Source organism: Podarcis erhardii (genome assembly GCF_964252035.2).
Source record: "Podarcis erhardii genome assembly, chromosome: 14".
Taxonomy (NCBI): Eukaryota; Metazoa; Chordata; class Lepidosauria; order Squamata; family Lacertidae; genus Podarcis; species Podarcis erhardii.
The window spans coordinates 34,309,877-34,331,013 of record NC_138503.1 but is presented as its reverse complement, the minus strand read 5'-3'; the positions used below and the strand labels follow the sequence as shown (position 1 = coordinate 34,331,013).

Genomic DNA, 21,137 nt, shown 5'->3' with positions numbered 1-21,137 from the left:
ACCCCCCCCCCCTTTCCATTAACCCTGTACCTTGTTGACTCACGTCACACTCATGCTGGTGGGAGCTTGGGAGAAGAGGGGAGGCAGAACCACCACTGCATCACAAGCTCTCCCAGCTCAGTACAGAAGACAGGTGGCAATTCCATTTCCATGTCTCTGAGAGCCTCCAGGCTTGAGAATCAGTCACTCAGGGGATTTGCAAGTCTATGGATTCGGCAGGGGAGCCAAAGCTGTAGGTTTCCCACACCTGAAGCATGGTGGTGCTTCAGGGCTTTTCTCTTGAGAACTTGCATTACTAGCTTTCTGCCCACTCATGACACCTCCCAGCACCACTAGCACACTCCTCTCCACAGGCAAAGAAAAGTGAAAAGTTGCTCACACCCAAACCCTACCCACAGTCCTCAACCTCAGGGTGCACAATTATTTTATTTATTCATTTATTATGCTTTTATCCCAGACTTCACCTCACAGTTAAAAATCAGTTAAAATAACAAGCAACCAAAAACATACAAAACCCATGAACAGAACTGAGAAAAAACATACATAAAATCAACTAAAGTTCAACCATAAGGACATTTTTTTGGAGTCAACACATATACCTTTAACAGAAATGACTGCTCCCCGCTTAAAACGGGGGGCGCCCTTTGCATGGACATGCTCAGCCCCTAGATCTCGAGTGGCTCCATCAGCATAGTCTTGGCTTTGCCTTCCCTCAGGTGGGATACCTGGAGGTCTCCGCCTACCCCAGTCAGTTGTCCAATCCCACCTGGGGGAAGCGTTGCCAAGGAGATCAGGCCAGGTGGGGGAGGGATTACCTGCCCACACAATAGAGGGAGGATCTTACCTGGGAATCCTCACTTGGCTCCAGAGCTTCTCCCACCCTACCCACCCTCAGTTAATGCCTTGTTTTGCAGGTTAACTTTTCTTCACAGGTATGCGGGCGCTGCTACATTAAGGTCGCTGTTAAAGGGCCGGAAAGGAATTTCCCTGCATTGGCCCATTTCGCCTTTCCCGTAGCAAAACTTCACAACTTTGGCGGTATCAGGCCTTGGGCAGAATCCTTTAGTCCATCTTCCTCTTTGCGGCGGCGATACCAGGGTTCCCCGTTAAAGGTGTTTCTGAAGGGAGGCTTTGACTGTACGCCGAAAGGTCGTCATTGCTCTCCCCTGCGGCGGCGGCGTAACGGGGGTGGCTATCTCTGCATGAACATATGTTCTCCAGAGCCGGCCCATCCCCCCCCCACTGGATAACCCTGATGCTCCCTAGGTCCCTGGCTGGGGACTGGGGAGGGAGAACGCCCAATGCCTGAGCGAAGGTCTACCCACATTTGAAATTTAATAAAGTTGTGGCCAATTTAATCCCATAGCACTTTGTCTTGAGTCGTTATTCCACATGACGGGGGGGGGGGACCGCTCGGGATCTGGGGACTCCACCTGTCCACGCAATGGATGTTCACACAAACTGTTAGGCCTTACTCCTGCAATGTAGGCCTGAAACTTAGAGCAATTGTACTGCAACTTGAGGGGAGGTAACCTTTACCCTTCCAGAAGATTATGACCACAACTCCCATCATTTCTCACCAGTGACTATACTAGATAGGACTGATAGAGTTGTCTGAGAAAACTATGCCGGCTACCCCTCATAGACGAATCCTATCAACTGTGGCTTCAAAGTGTTATTTTCTCAAAATTATAGAGAGGGTTTCACGTATCCATTTAAACTAACCAGTTGCAGCCTTCAATAAAGAATACAACCTAGTTCTAATTCAAAGATAGGGGGGGGGGGGAGAGGAATTAAAACTACACATGATGCAGTGTCCATGTATTGGATAACATGAGCTCACTCATGTTGATGTGCAGACTGTTGCACATGTTCAAAACAAATTCAGTTCCAACCTGAAACCAAATAAAATCTGGTGGAAGCGTGCTACTAGATGGTTTTTGGTACTTGGAAAAGTTCATCACTGGGATTAGATGGGTGCAGAGGGTAAGCCTCAATTGGGGTATTCCACAAGCCCCCCCCTCTCTCTCTCTGTGTCTGTCTGTCTGTCTGTATATCTATCTTTCTAGCTATTCTAATCTCTCAGGATGTCAAACATATGATACCTAAATGTGGGGTAGGAAGTTAGATGGGGGGGGGGAATAGAGGCCTTAAAATGGCTCCACATCTACCCCCAAACCTGCCCAATGGAGGTTGTCCACCTGTGGGTTGTACAGAAAGCTAAGGGATATTTCCTCACCTGTCATTATATTATGGACCTGTTCAGTCATATGTGAAGACCATTGCCAGATCTTGGTTGCTCTTGGACTCTGAAGCAAGTCACTCCCAGGAACCCTGGTTCCCAGGAGCAGCTAAGTTGACTAACACTGAGAGGCCATTGCCATGTCCTGTGGACATTCCAGTCTCCTGCTCAGTGAACCAGTGATCAGGGAGACTCTGGGATGGTTGCTGCTTTATCTGAAGGGTAAATAGGAGAAGGGCCATAACTCAGTAGTAGAGCACATGCTTTGCTTGCACAAGGTCACAAGGAAGCTCAGTATGTCTGCTTAAGATAAGTCTCCAGCTGATTTCTTGCAGTTTCCATATGCATCAATATTTATTCCTTTGGAGATATGAGCCTGCCTTCTACTGAGGAAGACCATAGTTTTTCCCTATTCAGCATCCTGAGGTCCATTTAACTGAAATTGGCAGGGATTGAAGCTGTGGCCTTCCAAATGCAGTACATGTAAACATGACTTGGGATTGTAGGGTGAAGGGCAGGCAATAAATAAATTAATAAAATGCTCTATTACTGGCCTGTGTCCTTCACAATGAGCATTTTCTTTAAAAAAAAAAAAAAAGTAGACTGGAGGATTTAAAAAAGAAAAACAACAATAACAACCAGCGAGAATGAAATTGAACTGTACCCCCTGATTCAGTGCTAAAGATTGTATCTCACATTGCAATGTCACAAATCTCCATTTTGTTACGCTCTACACACACACACACACACACTTTATTACACACTAAGAGCTGAGGGATTTTTCTCTGTCTTTATCCGCTGTGGAGATCCAAAGTTGAGCCACATGATGCCTTCAGTTATTATTAAGAGAGGGTGCTAGATGTGTTAATTAAACCATCAAGTAGCCTTTCCCTGTGCACAAAGCTTTATGCTTTGATTAAGAGTATTTAAACAAAAACTAAAAACAAATCCAACCCAGTGCTAGATAGGTAGCCCTCAGAGCACTTTTTGTTGTGTATAAACATGTGGATGCTGACCCAAAAGCTATCCCCTTGTTGATATATTTCCTTTTTCTTTGTGAGGTGGTGGTGCCACTGCCCTATTACAATATTGTCATGTGTGTTCCTTCACCAGATGCAGATAATGATATGCGTCAGGACAGGGATCACCGATGTGAGGCCCACAGGCACCCGTGTGCTCACTGGTATCTTCTAAGGTGCCCATGGAAGGTTTCAGTAAATACCCCCACCTCTCAAAAAAGAGATACATAAGAGACTATTGGTTCTTCCTGTTCAGTACCTCTTTGCACTGGCACAGCCTCTCCTGCACTGAACACGACCCCTTTCAAAAATGATGAAATTTCACTATATGCCAAGATACAATACCCACCCTCCTTTCCATCTGCAAAGTGGAGAGACGCAAGGAGCTTCTGCCTGTGAGTGAGTGAACATTTGTCAGTTGTAGGTGCCTTTCTGCCTGCTGATGGTGCAACTGATGATAGGAGCATGTCTGCACCTTTTGTGGCCTTGGTTTGTACCCAACACTAGTCCTAGATCCATTGCAGTTGATGGACATGACTACCCTAGATTCACTCATTTCAATGGGTCTATTCTGAGTAGAATTTATTTGGTGACACCCTTTGTCTCTTTTTGTGCTTTTAGGGGGAGGGTTTTTCCCCTCAGTCCCTCCTCTGCATGGAATTAAGGAGGCATTTTTGAGATGAGACAGAATTAAAAAACAAATCTTTATCAAATTCAGATTGTATGAAAAAGGTGTTTCCCATTCATTAGCTCTTTGCTTACAATTTCTCTCTGCACTGGTTGCTGAGGTCAGACAGAGTGTTGCAGATAATGGCCCTGGCAAAAAAGGGAGGTGAGAGGGTGGGGAAGCACTATGTCATTGAATCTTCCTTATTTGAAGTTCAGCATTGTACCTATGAAATTTCTGAAATCTCCAGAATGCATGTAACAGTCTGCACCGGAAGACGCTTAGATAGATTGTAGAGCAAAAACAAATTACTTTGAAACCAGCCTTTGTGTAACTTTAGAACAATGGATTTATTGTTGGTTAAGACTATTACGAGTGCAGCTTCATCTGTAATAAGCATCGTAATTCAGGGTTTTGCTTTGTTTCTTTGAAAGATGGGGGGAAAGCCAGAGCGAGGGGAAAATACACTGTAAATATTGCTATAAGAGTAATTTTGCAGCATAGTTTAATTATTTGGTTCAGTAATTATTTCAACACCAGAATCCTTCACAATCCAGTCCCTTTGACAACCTAAACAACTGTTTCATTAGTACTGAGAGCTAATTTACAAGAGTTTCAGAAATCTCAGGACTTCGATACATATGAGATTTACAGGCACTAATAAAATCCACAATCTCAGGCACATGAATTAACAGCTCATTAATACATTCAGGAGTTCTCATTTTCTCCATTGGTGGTGTTTCTGCTTTCAGATAGGCACCATCATTTGGACAATATGTTGGTGATATCCAAGAAGAGCTTGGGGTGGGGGGTGTCTCCCCAATCTAAATCTGCAACCCTAATGCAAGAATGAAGAATCTGTCCTGCCCTATATATTGTTGAACTCCCAACTCCCAGCCAGAATGAAAAGTGTCCCAAGTGTAATGGAAGCTGTAATCTAAGAACATCAGGAGAGCCGTACCTGTTCTAATCAATACACTTCATGGTGGATATGGCTAAACTTTGGTCCTCCATATGTGTGCATCCACCATTCACCAGAACCTGTATAATGAAGGTGCCAGATGTACCTCTGTGGGGAGGGAGCTTCATTTTCTCTAGGGCCACCCCCTGAGCTTCTGAAGGTGGTTGAACAACCAAAAAGGCATTCTCTGCTTATCTTTACACCCAAGAGGGGCTGCAGTAGGGGAGGAAGTCGTTCAGGTATTTTTGACCTGAGTCATTTAGGGCTTTAAACACGTAACTAACATGAGCACCTTGGAGTGGGCCCAGAAACAGACTGGTAACCAGTGCAGCTGTTTTGGATCAGGAGTTATATGAGATCTGAAGGGAACCCCAGCCAGCAATCTAGCCACTGCCCTTTGGACCAACTTTAGTTTCCAAGTCCTCTTCAAGGGCAACCCTCCCATGAAACCTATTGCAACAATCCAGTTAATAGTGTTTGAGTCCACTCCTCCACTGAGCCATCATTCTCCATCTGCTGGTTTATTCCCCTTTGAGCCACTTTTGCAGCTATTGTTGACTCCAGACGATGTACTAATTGTTTCTCCCCCAGCATGTGACATCCCCCCATCCTTTCTTCCCCCTTTCCCCAGGTTTATCACCTCCTCGTTGCTACAATTAGCAGGAGGAGTAGAACTGGGGGACCAGAAGAAGGAAGAGGAAGGAGTAATGGCAGGGACACCCCCTTACCACAGCCACCCCTTTTGGATGATCTATGTATGTATGATTGGGATTCACATTTTTTATTTAATTGATTTATTTTTGGGGGGTGGAGTTGGGTACTGCTCCAAAACAATATTGTAATCTGTGGTGACTGGTGCCCACCGGTTGGTTGGGGAGACCAACAGTAGGTGGTACCAGAGTCCATGATAGGCAGAGCCAACTCATGCTAGTTTTGGCTCCATCCTCCTTCTTGTTGAACTTGCACTAAGGAGGAGGAAGTTGATAGACAGCTCCACCCTCTGGACTAGGTGCAATTAAGAAGGCAGGAGGAGGGAGGCTGGCTAAGGGCAGACTGAGGTTAGTGGGACAGAGCCCCATTCACCCAAATGGGTTAGTCTCCACTGGTTGCATGGATGCACAAGGTGGGCACTTGGTGAATTAGAAGAGCTTGGGGTAGGAAGCCTTAGCTAGTACTCGAAAGGGGCATGAATGAGGTCAGACATACATGAATGGACAGCACACTGAGCTGGCCCACTGACCACAGTCCCCCCCCCCACTATACTGAGCTGTATGGCAGTACTACTGAAGTTCCTGTAATTATTTCTATATTTGCAAGGCACATATACATTAGAATTTGCCAATTTAAGGCAACACCCATCCTCCATTTTTTTTTGTCAACAACAACAACAACAACAACAACCTCCGTTTATTGTGAGGACCATGCCTGTGCACAACAATCAACACTACAGTAGTTAAAAATATTAAAATTCATTACATACTATCACACATTACCCATGTGGTAGCGGTCTTTGTGATGAAGGCCATGTGGGAAGAAGGTTTTGTTGGCATTTTTTTTGTCATTTTCTTGTTTTGGTATGGCACTGTTCTTTGTTTTTGCCAGTGCATAAATATGGTCACCACAGGCTGGTTATAGTTCTGCTTGGCTAACCCTAACACTGGCTGAGCAAAGAAAACGGCACCCTTCTCTTTGTTCTTCTTGCATTGCACAACTAGTATTCTTGCATTGCACAACTAGTATCTGACAGGACCCGGCTTGGGGGCTTAATCTGTGGTGACCTGTGGGTCTGTTGTCACACCATCATTAATAATAATACATCAACTTGAGGTAAGGATTCTTTTTTCACAGTCGTCTCCGAGCTGCCCTGCTTGGAAAGCAACCTTTAGAATCTTCCCTGGTCAGCTTCCAGGCACATCGGTCTTTATCTGTTGTGTTCCACTCTGACAAACATTTAAAGGTTTGCCCCTCATTAACTCTGATACCGTATTTGTTTCCGAACTCGTAAATACCCACAACGTTTTCTTCTGAAATGGGAAGAGCTATTGAGCTTTCAGTAACTTTGGGCTGTGAAGAGAGGAGGGGATGTGGTGCGTAATTGATTTCTTTGACGGTTTAATTAATTCCGGGGTACACAAGTATTGACTAATTCTTCGCCTATTCTCTCTCTCCCCCCCCCACCCTCACCTTGCTGTTTTCAGCAATACTTTAAAGGTATTTAAAGTCCACATGGTGAGGGAATTGATTGTTTGAAGTGGGGCCTCTTTGCTTTCTCAGGATTTTCTTCCTTTTAAAGAAGGGGTTTTTTGGTGGGGGGGGGTTAGTGGTATATTTCTTGCCTTCTCTAAAAGCAAAATGATAGGCCTAGGCATCTGCTGTAGGGGTGGATGGGAAGAGGGCAGTTATTCCCCCACCCCCAGTGAAACATAATGTACCGATTCTCAGCTTTCATTAAAATAAAAAGATTCTGACCTTTGTAGAACCAGAGATACAAGGCAAAATGTACCGATGCTATTATTGTAATTGTTTTGTGAGAAACTGGCCTGCCCCTCACTGCCAGTGTTCTACTTTGCATTCCACTCTACATTCCTATGGACACCCATGTCTCTTGGCTCTTTTTTTTTTTTTTTTTTTTAACCTTATTTTCCTTTGGCAGGGAGAAATGAACCTTATTCTCGTAAAATCATATATATGAATATCAAAATACAGTTGGGTATGATTTAATTTCTTAAGGAAATGTGAAGTTAAAACAGCAAATGTTTATTTCACTCAGACTGCAATCTACTATTTGCTGGTATTGTCTGAAAGGATGGTGGAAGATTTTAAGATTTAGGTGTTTTAGTTTTCTAGTTTCTCTAAGAAGCATGGCAGTAAATCTGAGCCACAGCGGTCCTCTGTGACTAGGCCTTTTGCAGAGAGAGAGAGAGAATAAAGGAATCTTGGGGGGGGGGGGATATCTGCTTTTGTGCAAAGCAGCACTGTAGTCTATGTGTGATCTGAAATTCAGGAAGGGGTTCTGTCATAATTATTTAAAATATTTTACACCATTTATTTCCTTGCTCAGAACAACAATTAAAATTTAAAATATTTTACACCATTTATTTCCTTGCTCAGAACAACAAGAGACACCAGAACATGTCTCTGAAATGTTCACATTTAACAGACATCCAGGCCATATGTAGATCTGCAGGAAATATACCTTGGAGTTGTTTTACAGATCAAAGTCTCTATTTCGGGTTTGTCAGAAACAGCCGCCCCTTGTGGTGAGCTTCATCACTGCAAGCTTTTCAGAGGCAGGGTGTATTCAGAAGTAGGAATTATTCTTAGTTTTCCTGGGGCTTATGTCTATGTCTTTCCACATTCTTTTTACATTGCATTACCTGTTGCATTATGGAACCATGGCATTTGGCCGATATACTACAAGGCTAAGTTTCATTCACACCAGAGAACAACGGGGGGGGGGGGGGTGGCTCAGACCTCTTGCCACTCCCTACTCTTTTAGTACGTATTTGTTTCCCCAGACTTCCATCACTTTACTCCTGCAGTTTTCTGGCTTAATGGGATTGCAAACAGAGCTTTTCCCCTGAAAGCAATTAACATGAAAATGAACACTAAACTTCCACTACATTCCACTAGATTTCCAAAAGTTGATTTACATCATGCAAAGATAACTTAAAATGGTGAAAATGACCAGGTAAGAGAACATTGGGAAAATGAAATCAAGTATGACCTGAACACGGACAGACTCTGCCCAGGCTATAGCAATGAGGTTGCTGGTCTACAGTTAGTTTCTGGAGACAGTGCCAGATTTACATATAAGCTAAACAAGCTATAGCTTAGGGCCTAACTCTCTTGCCCCCCCCCCAAAAAAAAAAATAAAGGAAAAAACCACACCTGGATGTACTTTGATAAAATACATATTTTGTTATGTGCAAATGGCTTTAGATACCTATTAGGACCATAAATTACCATATAGCATATATTCAACACAAAAAACAGTGACTTTTTTTTTTGTTGACAAAGGACAGCTGGACATATAAAGGGCCCCATTACCTTCACAAGCTTAGGGCATCATCAAACCTAAATCTGTCCCTGTCTGGAGAGCAGACAGTGCAAGCACACACCACACTCTCCTCCACTCTGGTGAAATGTGCTGTATTTCAATTTAATATGGTGTGTAATAGTTTTATTTGTTTACCTATAAGGCATAACACAGCATAAAGAACATTAAGAGCTGAGCAACAAATTTGACTCTTAATTTTGTGGTTGCTGGTGCAATGAGAAAACACGAGAAGTAACATTATCGTATTAAAATAGTTTAAAAAATAAAAAAGGCATACAAACATGCTAGGCTTGACAAAACTTTTTCCTGCATCTAAACTCAAGTGAACTATTCTAGCTACTATTTCTAAATTTGCGACTATAAATATACACCACCACATGCATTTTTGTTGTTTGTTTCAAATCTGTAGTATCATATGTCCTGTATTGAGGGAGATGCATTTTTGGGGAGAGAGAGGAATTTTGGGGGAATTTTGGGGGAAACTCCAGTCACTTTTCTAAGTTGCATAGGGTGTCTATATCTACACACTGATATAGACACCCTATGCAACTTAGAAAAGTGACTGGAGTTTCCTCATCCTTTTACAAGCTATGAAAATAGATGTAATATGGTCAAAATTAATATAGTTGGTTCAATAAAATATCTAATTAATTCTTCACCACCACCCTGAAGAAAAATTAACAAATGACCTTTTTGCAATATAAAAGTGTTAATCTGGATGTGTTTAGTTGTATATAGCGGTAAAAAGCATTTTCTCCCCTTGAAGCCTACTCCCAAAAAGATGAATTTCAGACCCTTAATAGTATTAAAAACTCACTAGAAACAGAACCCAAGTAAGGATTTATCAAATGTCTTGGGGGGGGGGTGCTATTAAACTGCCAGGAGCCTGGTATTATGAAAGGAAGAAAATGCTTCTGGTTTGTAAAAGATGTATTAGAAAACAAATTGCCATATACTGAAAATAGTTCTCGTTTTGAGAAATACGGACTGCATGTTATATTTCTGCTCTGTCCAATTAAATATTGATAATACGTTTCTCTTATTTTGGGAGTTGTTGGTGGCCAACAAAGCACCATTCACTCCACCTTGGTTTAAATGCTGCAGTCCAGCCAAGTTTAAACAGAGAGAGAGAGAGAGAGAGAGAGAGAGAGAGAGAGAGAGAGATGCAAGGCCACAGTTTTCTTGATGGTTACTTTGAGAAAGTGGTTTTCAGTGTTGTAAAAAACTCTGAGACATTAGGCAGCTAAATATTTGATAAGGCAGTTACACTTTTAAAATATGGGGAGAAAAATACAAAAAAAAAAAAGCCTACAGTATGACGCTCATAAATTTAACATGCTAAAGTGCAAAAAGGAATGATTTTGAAATAAGGCCTTGTACCATGTCACTAAAAAGAAAATGTAATCACCCTCATAGCAGATTTAAATGCATCATGATTACCCAAAAGATCCATTCACACACCCAACACACACCAACACAAAGAAAACCATTCTTCATACTGGAAATGGAGTTAGGATGGTGGGGAAGAATGCATTCTTAAATGGTCCTGAAAATATAAAATATATATTCCCTACAAAGCTGTGTTTAATGGAATAGGTGTTCCGAACTACAGAAATTATTAAAAGCAGGTAGAACTCAGCTTAAACTCCATTCTAAGATTATGACTTAATGGTATCAACATTAAACTACAATTCCCCCCTCTCCTTCCCCTGCTTTCTTTAACATTCACCCTGATTAAGAGGTCTGGAGAAGTCAAAAAACTTGCACACTATATTGTGACATTTTTATTGGTCCCAATAAAGACATTGTGTTGTCTGAATGTGGACTCTGGATATTTTAGTGTGGACCAACATTACACGCGGGTGGCGCTGTGGGTTAAACCACAGAGCCTAGGGCTTGCCGATCAGAAGGTCGGCGGTTTGAATCCCCGTGACGGGGTGAGCTCCCGTTGCTCGGTCCCAGCTCCTGCCAAACCTAGCAGTTCAAAAGCACGTCAAAGTGCAAGTAGATAAATAGGTACCGCTCCGGCAGGAAGGTAAACGGCATTTCTGTGCGCTGTCCCGGTTCGCCAGAAGCGGCTTAGTCATGCTGGCTGTACGCCGGCTCCCTCAGCCAATAAAGCGAGATGAGTGCCGCAACCCCAGAGTCGGCCACGACTGGACCTAATGGTCAGGGGTCCCTTTACATTTACCTTTAACATTACATCACTTGCCTTTTGTGTTGCTTTTGGGGAGATGTGCAATCAGAGCTCATGTGTTGTGTCTCATTCTGACCAAACTTACCTTGCAGAGTTAATATGAGGATAAAATGGGATACAGAAACCCTCCTGTGTGCTGCCCTGAATTCCCTGAAGGAAAGGATAGGTACAGATAGATTTGAGTGAAGCTAATGTTTTTGGCTTCCTTCCTGTGAATGCATACTGGTTTGATTTGGGTAGCAATGTGGAGGTTGAAAAAAAAGGCAAAATGTGTGTATCTTTGAGCATAGCAGGAACTCTCCTGTCACTGAATTATTACTGTATCCATCACCAGGACACCTGGAGAGTGAGCTGCTACCAGCACAATTATTCTGAGGGTCTCAGTGTTAACAGCTCTATGAAAAGTGATGCGATTTGGAATGAAGTGAATGCTTTCCAAAAGTTTGAGATAACGGGCTGGCTTTGCCAGGACAGCTTGAGACAATCTGAAAGTCAGTTTATGGGATATGTGAGGTATTCCAAAAGCTTTTATTTCTCCTCATCTTTTTTGGGGGGGAGGGGTGCGGGCGGTGGGAGATAAAGGGATATGCAAATCTGCCAGTTTTGGTTTTTCTCACAGTTTCTCAATTTTCTAGTATGAAGCTCAGTTCTATCGTTTCCATATCAGTTTGTGGTTTGCTTTTTTCAAGTCCTCATGAAAATTCACCAGCAATATACTGTGAATTTAGGGACTGCTTTTGCTAGATGCTCCCTTAGAGCATAAGAAGAGTCCTGCTGGGTCAAGTCAGTGGCCCATGTCTAGCATCTTGTCCTTACAGTAACCAACCAGGACTTGAGTGCTACAGCAACTCATGATTCCTCACTCATGATTCCCAGCAACTGGTATTCCCTTTAACACTACCATGTAGGTGCACACCCAAATAGATGCAGCTAGACCTCACTTGGGATGGGGTGAAAATTGCTCTGAGTTCACATTTAAAGATGAACCTACCTAATTTGCACTTTCAAAAACAACAGGCAAACAACACCATCCTTCAGAATTTGGATTTCTCTGAATTTTGCAAGTCAGGTTTTCCAGCCGAGCAATATACTAGGGCAAAGTGATCATACAGAAATACATTATAAGACTGAAAAAAAGTAGAAACCAAAATTAACAGATTTGTCTAAGTAGTCCCACTCAGTTCAGTTAAAGTTTAATTGCTGCCAAAACTGTGAACTGGGAAGGGGCTGATCAACTCACAACTTTGCCATAAACTTAAAAGTTGGTGCTTAGGCAAGCAACTTCCTACAATAGGAAGCAGTGCCATCAGTAATAGCAGTAAAGGTAAAAAGTAAGGTAAAGGACCCCTGGGCGGTTAAGTTCAGTCAAAGGCGACTATGGGGTGCAACGTTCATCAGTAATACTTACCATAGAGGGCTATTGGGAGGATTTCTGCAATGGAGCAAGTCCCCTATGAGGAAATATTGCAACATTTGTGGCTTTTTAGTTTAGAGGAAAGGTGAGTAAGATGATAGTAGTGGTGTTTAAAATTATGCTTGGCATGGAGAAAGTGAATGGAGGGGAGGTGTGATGTTTTCTTCTTTGATCATTAAAAAAAAAAAAAAATAGTAACAAGGCTGAGATTTTGGATCCAAACCCCTTTTTTTGTAATCGTAATTGCTCATGTTTGGGATTATTACTACTACTGTTATTGTTCTTTTCTTCTTCTTTATTACATCTGTGTCTCTGGGATGCAGGACTTTCATTTTTTTTAATATATATAAATATTTATTAAAATTTTTGAATACAAATGCACAAATAATAAACAACCTTACTTATATCATAACGTGGTTTCATCACTTCTTTGGACTCCCTCACGTCTCCCGCTCCCATTTACATCGTTAAAAGGTTTTTCCAAGCAAATTATCAACTTGTTTACGATCTTATATCCACTCATTTAAATATAATCTAGCAATTCTCCAAAAAAATTATGTTTTCTTTAATCTCACTTATCATCAAATTCAAATCTAATTTAGTGGTGGCCAATTTTTTATAATCTAGCATCCTTCTTAACATTCAACCAAATTACAATGTTTTTGTAAATACGTCTTAAATTTCTTCCAGTCTTCCTCAATCCTCTCTTCTCCCAGGTCTCGGATTCTGCCAGTCATCTCGGCCAGTTGCATATAGTCCATCAGCTGCATCTGCCACTCTTCCAGTGTGGGTAGATCTTGAGTTTTCCAGTTTTCAGCGATGAGTATCCTTGCTGCCGTTGTTGCATACATAAAAAATGTTCAGTCCTTCTTTAGCACCTTCTGGCCGACAATACCCAGAAGGAAGGCCTCTGGTTTCTTAGTGAAGGTATACTTAAATACCTTTTTCAGCTCATTATGTATCATTTCCCAGAAGGCCTTCACCTTAGGGCATGTCCACCAGAGGTGAAAGAATGTTCCTTCATTTTCTTTACATTTCCAACATTTATTATCAGACGAATGGTATATTTTGGCAAGTTTAACTGGGGTCATGTACCATCTATATATCATTTTCATTACATTTTCCTTCAGAGCATTACATGCGGTGAAGTTCAGCCCAGTGGTCCACAACCTTTCCCAGTCCTCAAACATAATGTTATGCCCAATGTCCTGTGCCCACTTTATCATAGCCGATTTAACCATTTCGTCTTGTGTATTCCATTTTAACAGCAAGTTATACATTCTAGATAATACCTTAGTCTTTGGTTCTAACAATTCTGTTTCTAACTTCGATTTCTCCACCTGGAACCCTAACTTTTTGTCATTTTTAAAGACTTCTTTAATCTGAGCGTAATGTAACCAGTCTCGCACTTTATCCTTCATTTTCTCCAAACTCTGCAATTTCCAAATGTCTCCATCTTTTTCTAATATTTCCCAATATTTTGGCCATTTGGCCTCCATATTGGGTCTTTTTCGGGCCTTAGCTTCCAGAGGCGTGGGATGCAGGACTTTCACTCCTCACTTCACAGCGAGGAAATGCATCAGTGCAAAATATAATTTGTTCCAAAAAAGGGTATCCATCCATTTGAAGCTTGAGATTGCTGTGCTGAGTTTGACTCTATTATAACTGAACTGGCAATGCATTGGCCATCTCTCTCTCTCTCTCTCTCTCTCTCTCTCTCTCTCTCTCTCTGTGTGTGTGTGTGTGTGAGAGAGAGAGAGAGAGAGAGAATTGGCTTTTTTATAACAAATTGGTATATACCTTATTTGCTAGGACAGTTGTGCTTTATATATCTAGTAAATGGGGAGAGTTCTACAAAACCACAGCAATAATATAATTTATATTCTGTTTTGCTTCTAAACATACATTCACCCTATTTAGACATCAGACTTAATTAAGTTTGTTATTTAATTATTTACATTGCTGTAGTCTCCTCTCCCCACCTTCACCTCAGGAGGAAGAGGCACACCAATGCCCCCTGTTTCTATATAGCCCAAGGGGGGAGGGGGGAATGGATCTACACTGACTTACTGTATTAATGTTATTAGATATATCGTTCTAAAACGTCACAGGGCATACTGGTAAATTAAAAATGTTCCTTACCTTGTTTTGTCCGTAACAACACAGTTTCCCTATTGCTGGTTCCTGGTTGCTCCGCAGCACCCTCTGGTGTCACATTTTAATAATATATTACTAACGTTACAAGCATAACATAGCCCTTATGTCCTTAACCCTTCCTTATCATTATAAACCACGAGTGTAGATCTGCCCAAGGAGTAGCTTTCCCTGCATTTGATAAGCTGAATCAGGAGCAATGGGGGCTGCTTCACATGTGCTTCACATAGGTACTGGGGGAAAAGCCACCCCTCTCTCCTTCATTTAAAGAAAAAGTAGGGTGGGTGTTTCCAAAAGCACTTTTGCAAAAGGCTTTAAAACAGCACACACAGAGATCTCAGGGAGATTGGCTGTTTTAAAGTCTTTGCAAATCTCCCCACACTCCTTTTTTAAAAGTTCCAAGATTGGGAATTCAAAAGGGATAGGGGGAGAGTTACAAAGCTGCACAGTTGGCAGGTGGGTGGTCTCAGCCACCTTTCAAATTTGGCTTGCAACCCAAAAAGGTTTCCCACACCATACTGTGAGGAAGATGGACCGGTGGTCTGACTCAATATGTGCATACATATTTGCAGAGAAAACATTCTCATAGCATTGCCTTTTCTAAATTACCATTGTGATAATGGCTGTGATTCCTAGCCTGTGTTGATTTCAGATTGAGGGAGTTAGGTACATGTTTCACTCTCTCCCTCTGAAATCAGTGGGATTTAAGAACACTCAGTTGTGGCTAGATTGTACCCTATGTTAATTGCTTAGTTAAGCTGTTAATCTCATTAAAGCAGTACGATAAGTCAACCAAAACACCTTTAATAACACAGCAGCCCTGTTCCTCCACCCGCAGTTCAATCTCTCTCTTCCCCCGCCCTCCTTGCATCACCAGGAAATAAAAAATTTGATATGATTTAAGTGTTTCATAGTTAGATGTACAATCCTTTCTTCTCAAAGATGATTTGCAATTGAGAAAGTGGATGGAAATACATTGCCTGGCATCCTTATATTAACAGCGCAGGCTTCAAAGAAAGTATTATTAATGATCTAATTAATATAGATAGATACAATATACATCAAACAGGTCATTACTGTAAAGGTGTGGATGTTGCAATTTGTATTAAAGATTCATTTTTGAGCTCACAGTCAAAGTGATGGGAGCTGTTCAGTTTGAAACTACATTTGAGAGCAAGTGGTTGAAATTTCCCCACCTCACCCTGTGCTCTAGTTTCCCTCTAGTTTTCTTCATACTCCCTCCTATTTTTCCAAATGTTTGACTATTTCAGTGGTTCACTGGCTGATGTATAGGAGCGTGAACCTGGTTTGATATCCCTTTGCCATATATTTTTGCTATATTTGATATTAATGACCTGTGACCTTCGGGTTTTGCTGACCTCAGTCTGCCCTAAAAGCTGATGCTTTTCATTGAGCCTCTCAGAAAGGGCTTCTGGGACATGAAGTGGGAATTTCTGTCAAGCGTGCAAGATCCCATTGTGTAATCAAAGTTTTCTTTAAAGTGGGAGACACGGTTTGCTAAAGAGAGATTATCCTATGGCTCCGAGGAACCCTATTATCCTGCCTATGGGTGGTGAAATTGCTAGTTGACATAAACTGGGACATTTCCAGGGAAATCACTGAATTTAGGAGTCACTATTGATAAGGGAGGAAAGAGTCTCCTCGTGTCAACTTTTGAACTGTGCTTTAAAAGAAAAAACTGTGATGTTTCCTGTATAAAAGCATATTAAATCAGTCAAGAGTGTTTGCAAATCACTGTTCTCTACGATAGTGGTTTCAAGCTCCTGTGTGAATTTTAATATGTGGGTGTATTCAGGCATGGGGAATATTGTTTTCCTGATTATAAAGCTAGCTCTTCTGTCCTTTCCCCTCAACATTTCTTTCAAACTGCAGTACCTGTTACTTTTGTGTGACTTTTTGACCAGTATACTGGTATGTCATGCTAAATTTCATTTGCACCAGTGGGCCATGGTATGATACATAAGCAAACATCATTGGACAACATTGCTACCCTTCTGCGCATGTATGCTACTGTCCCCCCATGATTCACCCATGAAAATGGTAGGAAAGAACTGTATGCTATGATACCACCCCAAACTGCCATCACTTCACTCCCACAATTTCCTGAGTTAATGGGCCTGCAAATGCTTTTTTTCCTGTAACTAGTTAACACAGAAATGAGTGCTGAACTTCCACTATATTCCACTAGATTTCAGGAAGTGGCTTTTATGTTAGGTGAAGCCCCAAATATAATGTGGAAGTTTATCAGTTAGGGATATGTGATGGGATAGTGAGCTGCTTGTGCGTAAAAGCTTGATCCCTCTGGGGTTTGGCTGGTCATCCAAACCGATGCACTAACGGAGCCCCCAAAACATGACTCCGTCAGTCGCTGGTAGAATCTGACAGTGGGCGTCTACGGAATTTACGCCAACATAAAAGCTCTTTGACAGACATGCGCTTTCGAGACTCTCTGCGTGACAGTTTCCGGCGAAGGGTGGGCGTTCCCAACGGGGGTCCCGTTACCTCTCCACTACTCTCACTGGAAGCATCCCAGAGCCTCCCCTCCGCTGTGACTCCTGCACTCCCCCTGCTGGTTCCCTCTTCTACTGCAGATTCTCTCCTATTCTCCTGTAGCCTGTCCACCACCTGTCTCTCCGATGGCAGTTCCCTGACATCCACCTCCCCCCCAGGGCCCCCTTCACCCCCTCCCGCCTCCTCTCCCACTGGCGGTGAGGGCGGAAAGCCCCTGAAGGAACTCTCCTCGTCGTCCGAGGATTCTAACACTTCCAGCCACGGCGTACCGTCTCTCCCCCCGTCTTCCTCTTCTTCGTCGGAGTCGGCTTCTTCACCCACCCCTGACTCTGGGAACCCTTCAAACTCTCCTTCCTCATCGGTGGTCCCAAAGTGTTCCCTTCTAAATCGAGCCACGGGTTGCGGTTTTCTTGGGAAACGCTGATGAAATGTTTCTATTAAAACCTCGTCATTGACTACCTCTGCTGGTACCCAAGTGTTTTCCGACTCTGCTTCCCCCTCCCATTCTACCAGATATTCCACCTGATTCCCCTTCCACCTGGAATCAATGATTCCTGCCACGTTCATGTCGCGCTCTCTCTCTTCTATCACGGGCGTTTGGGTGGCCTCTCTCTCACGCTCCCCCCACTCGCGTCCCTCTCGGTACGGCGACAGTAATGACCTGTGAAATACTGGGTGTAATTTCATGTGACTGGGCAGCCTGAGTTTGAATGCCACTGGGTTGACCTGCTGTATGACCTCAAAGGGTCCCAATCTTTTGGGCCTCAATTTCTTACTCCCGCCCTTGAACGGTAGCCCTTGGGTGGACAACCACACCCGGTCCCCCACCCTTATAGTTTCACCTTCCCTCCTATTTCTGTCTGCTTGCTTCTTATATTCTTCCTTGGCTTTCTCTAAGTTAAGTTGAAGCTGACGGTGGATCGCCTCCATCTCTTCAAAAAAATATTCCGCCGCCGGCACGCTCCACCTCTCCCCTCCCTCTCCTGGGAATGCCCGGGGGTGACACCCATAATTTGCCAGGAAGGGACTCATCCCTGTGGACACGTTCTCCACGTTGTTGTAGGCAAATTCTGCTAGAGGTAACTTATCCACCCAATCATTTTCTCTGTCTTTTACATAACACCTCAGGTATTGTTGTAAAACCCCATTTGCCCTTTCCGCTTGCCCATTGGTTTCTGGGTGCCGGGCAGTTGAGAAATTGAGTTCTACGTGCAGTAAGCTCATAAGTTTCCTCCAGAACCTGGAAGTAAATTGTTTCCCTCTGTCGCTGACCACCCTCAAGGGGGCGCCATGCAACTTGAAAATATGTTCTACAAACAACTTGGCGGTCTCCTCCGCTGTGACTGCATGTGAACAAGCTATAAAATGACACATCTTGGTTAATTGATCTACCACCACCATGACAGCTGTTTTGCCTTTGGATTTTGGCAGGTCCGTCATAAAATCTATGGATACTGCCTCCCATGGCCTTTCGGGCGTGGGTAAGGGTTGTAATAGCCCCGCTGGCGCCACCCTCTCTCCTTTCGCTCGCTGGCACCTGTCGCAACCCCTGACATATTCCCGTACGTCCTCCCTCACCTTGGGCCACCAAAACTCCCTGGTAACCAACCACATGGTTTTGTGCTGTCCAAAATGTCCCGCTGTGGGGCTGTCATGCAACTGCTTGAGTACTCTGCCCCTCAGTTCCCCGTCGGGTATGTACAGTGCCCCTTTGTAATACAACGCCCCGTTCTTTTCTTCGAACCCCCCTGTGTTCTCCTCTGTCCTCCGGAGCTCTCTGAGTTTCTCTTGGGCGTATTCATCGTTCTCCGTACCCTCTATCAGTTCCCTCTGCCCCACCAATGCCGCCCCACACACCCAGCGGTCTTCAGGGATTACATGCCTTGCCTCAGGCGCTCCCTCCCCCTCTAAGTACTCAGGTTTCCTGGAAAGAGCGTCCGCCCTCACGTTCTCGGAGCCGGGCACGTAACGAATCTCAAAGTGGAATTTGGAGAACTCCTGGGCCCATCTCACTTGTCTCTGGTTCAGCACTCGGGCTGTTCTCCAGTATTCCAGATTTTTGTGGTCAGTTCGGACTTGAACCTTGTGCTGCGCCCCAATCAGCAAGTGCCGCCATTTCCGGAATGCTTCATGAATGGCGAGCAGTTCTCGGTCGTACACTGTGTAGTTCCTCTCTGATTTGTTCAACTTCCGCGAGAAGAATGCACACGGTCTCCATTCAGACGTATCTTTTCCCGGCTGGAGAAGAACGGCCCCCACCGCTCGGTCTGACGCGTCAGTCTCCACTCTCATTGGTTGTTGTAGATCCACGTGCAAGAGTTGCTCTTCCGACGCAAACGCCTGCTTTAAGCGTTCGAACGCTTGTTGCGCTTCTCCCGTCCAAACAAATTTCTTTTTGCTACTAAGACAATCCGTGATGGGCGCTGTTAAATGGGCAAAGTTTTTGATGAACTTCCTATAGAAGTTTCCGAAGCCCAGGAACCTTTGCACGTCCTTCTTGGTCTTTGGTGTTTTCCATTCCAGTACCGCTTGAACCTTGCTGGGATCCATGGCCAATCCCTTGTCAGACAACCGGTACCCCAGGAATTCCACCTCCTTGGTATGAAACTGACACTTCTCCAGTTTCACCCACAGCCGGTTTTCTCGCAGCTTGCTCAGTACCTCTCTTACATCTCGCACATGCTGCTCCTCATTGTCTGAGTACACCAGAACGTCATCTAAGAACGCTACGCAGTTCTTGTAGAGCAGTGGCCCCAGGACGTGATTCATGAATGATTGAAAACAGGCGGAGCCCCCTTGTAATCCGAAAGGCATAACGGTGTACTCAAAGGCCCCCAAGGGGGTGAACATAGTGGTCTTCCACTCATCCCCCTTTCTCACACGTATCAAGTTATATGCCCCCCTAAGGTCCAGCTTGGTAAAAATTTTCCCTTTTCTCACCCGTGTTAGAATGTCATCAATTCTGGGCATAGGGAAAGTCACTGGTTCTGACACTGCATTTAGGGCCCTGAAATCACATACAAGCCTGGGCTTGCCCGTGTTTTTTTTGTCCACAAAGAACACTGGGCTGCCCCCCACCGCTCGTGACTCTCTGATGAAACCTCGCTTGAGATTCTTGTCAATGAACTCCCTTAACTCCTGCATCTCACTGTCTGACATTGCATACAGCTTGCCCACTGGCAATTGTGCTCCTGGGAGTAAGGTAATTTGACAATCAAAGGGTCTGTGCGGGGGCAGTTTATCTGCTTCTTTTTCGCTGAATACGTCAAGCAAGTCAGCGTATTGTGGTGGCACCCTCCCTTTGTCCATCACTTCCATCCCTGCTAGAGTGCCCCTGGCGCCTGCCTGAGCCTCTCCCTCCTTGCAGTGTTCTAGGCAATGTGCTGATCCAAAGGAAACCACTCTCTGATGCCAGCCTACTAGCGGATCGTGTAGCGCCAGCCAGCTCATACCCAAGATAATAGGAGCTCCTCCCAAGGTGGCTACGTTAAACGCTATCAGTTCGGTGTGTCGTGCCACCCTCATTATCATTGGTACAGTCTGTTGGCTCACTTCTCCTCCCAACAGCTCCCTCCCATCAATCGTGGTAACCTGCAAAGGCTTACTCAATGGGATAGTCTGTATTTGGTGTGCAGCTGCAAACTCTTTGCTCATGAAATTACATGAGCTACCTGAATCCAATAGCGCCTTTATCTTCAGTGGGTGTCCGTTTGCCAGTTCCAGCAACACCTCTATCACAAGCGCTGGTCTTGGAGGTTCCGGCGTGGGCACATTCATTACTCCCTGGCCTGGCTGCTGTGCCCTGATGTTGGCAACCAGGCGTTGGCTTTTACTGGCTCCGTGATTTCTTCTTCCTCCTTCCCCCCAACAGTTCCCGCCATCCCTTGCCAT

General features: G+C 43.8%; 2 protein-coding genes across 31 annotated transcripts in view; both read left to right on the top strand.

Moving 5' to 3' along the window:
- Nucleotides 1–21,137, top strand: part of RBFOX1 (RNA binding fox-1 homolog 1) — a 1,493,407-nt gene that overhangs the window by 865,000 nt on the left and 607,270 nt on the right. For 2 of the 30 annotated variants that reach the window (XM_081840268.1, XM_081840274.1), the window contains exon 2: nt 5,521–5,644. The exons of the other annotated variants lie outside the window; for them this stretch is intronic. In XM_081840268.1, coding sequence (XP_081696394.1) covers nt 5,521–5,644 — 124 coding nt within the window. The remainder of the gene's footprint in view (nt 1–5,520; nt 5,645–21,137) is intronic. 30 annotated transcript variants of the gene reach the window in all.
- Nucleotides 1–21,137, top strand: part of LOC309329678 (uncharacterized protein) — a gene marked incomplete at its 3' end in the record, with an annotated part of 831,621 nt that overhangs the window by 788,262 nt on the left and 22,222 nt on the right. The window lies entirely within an intron of this gene.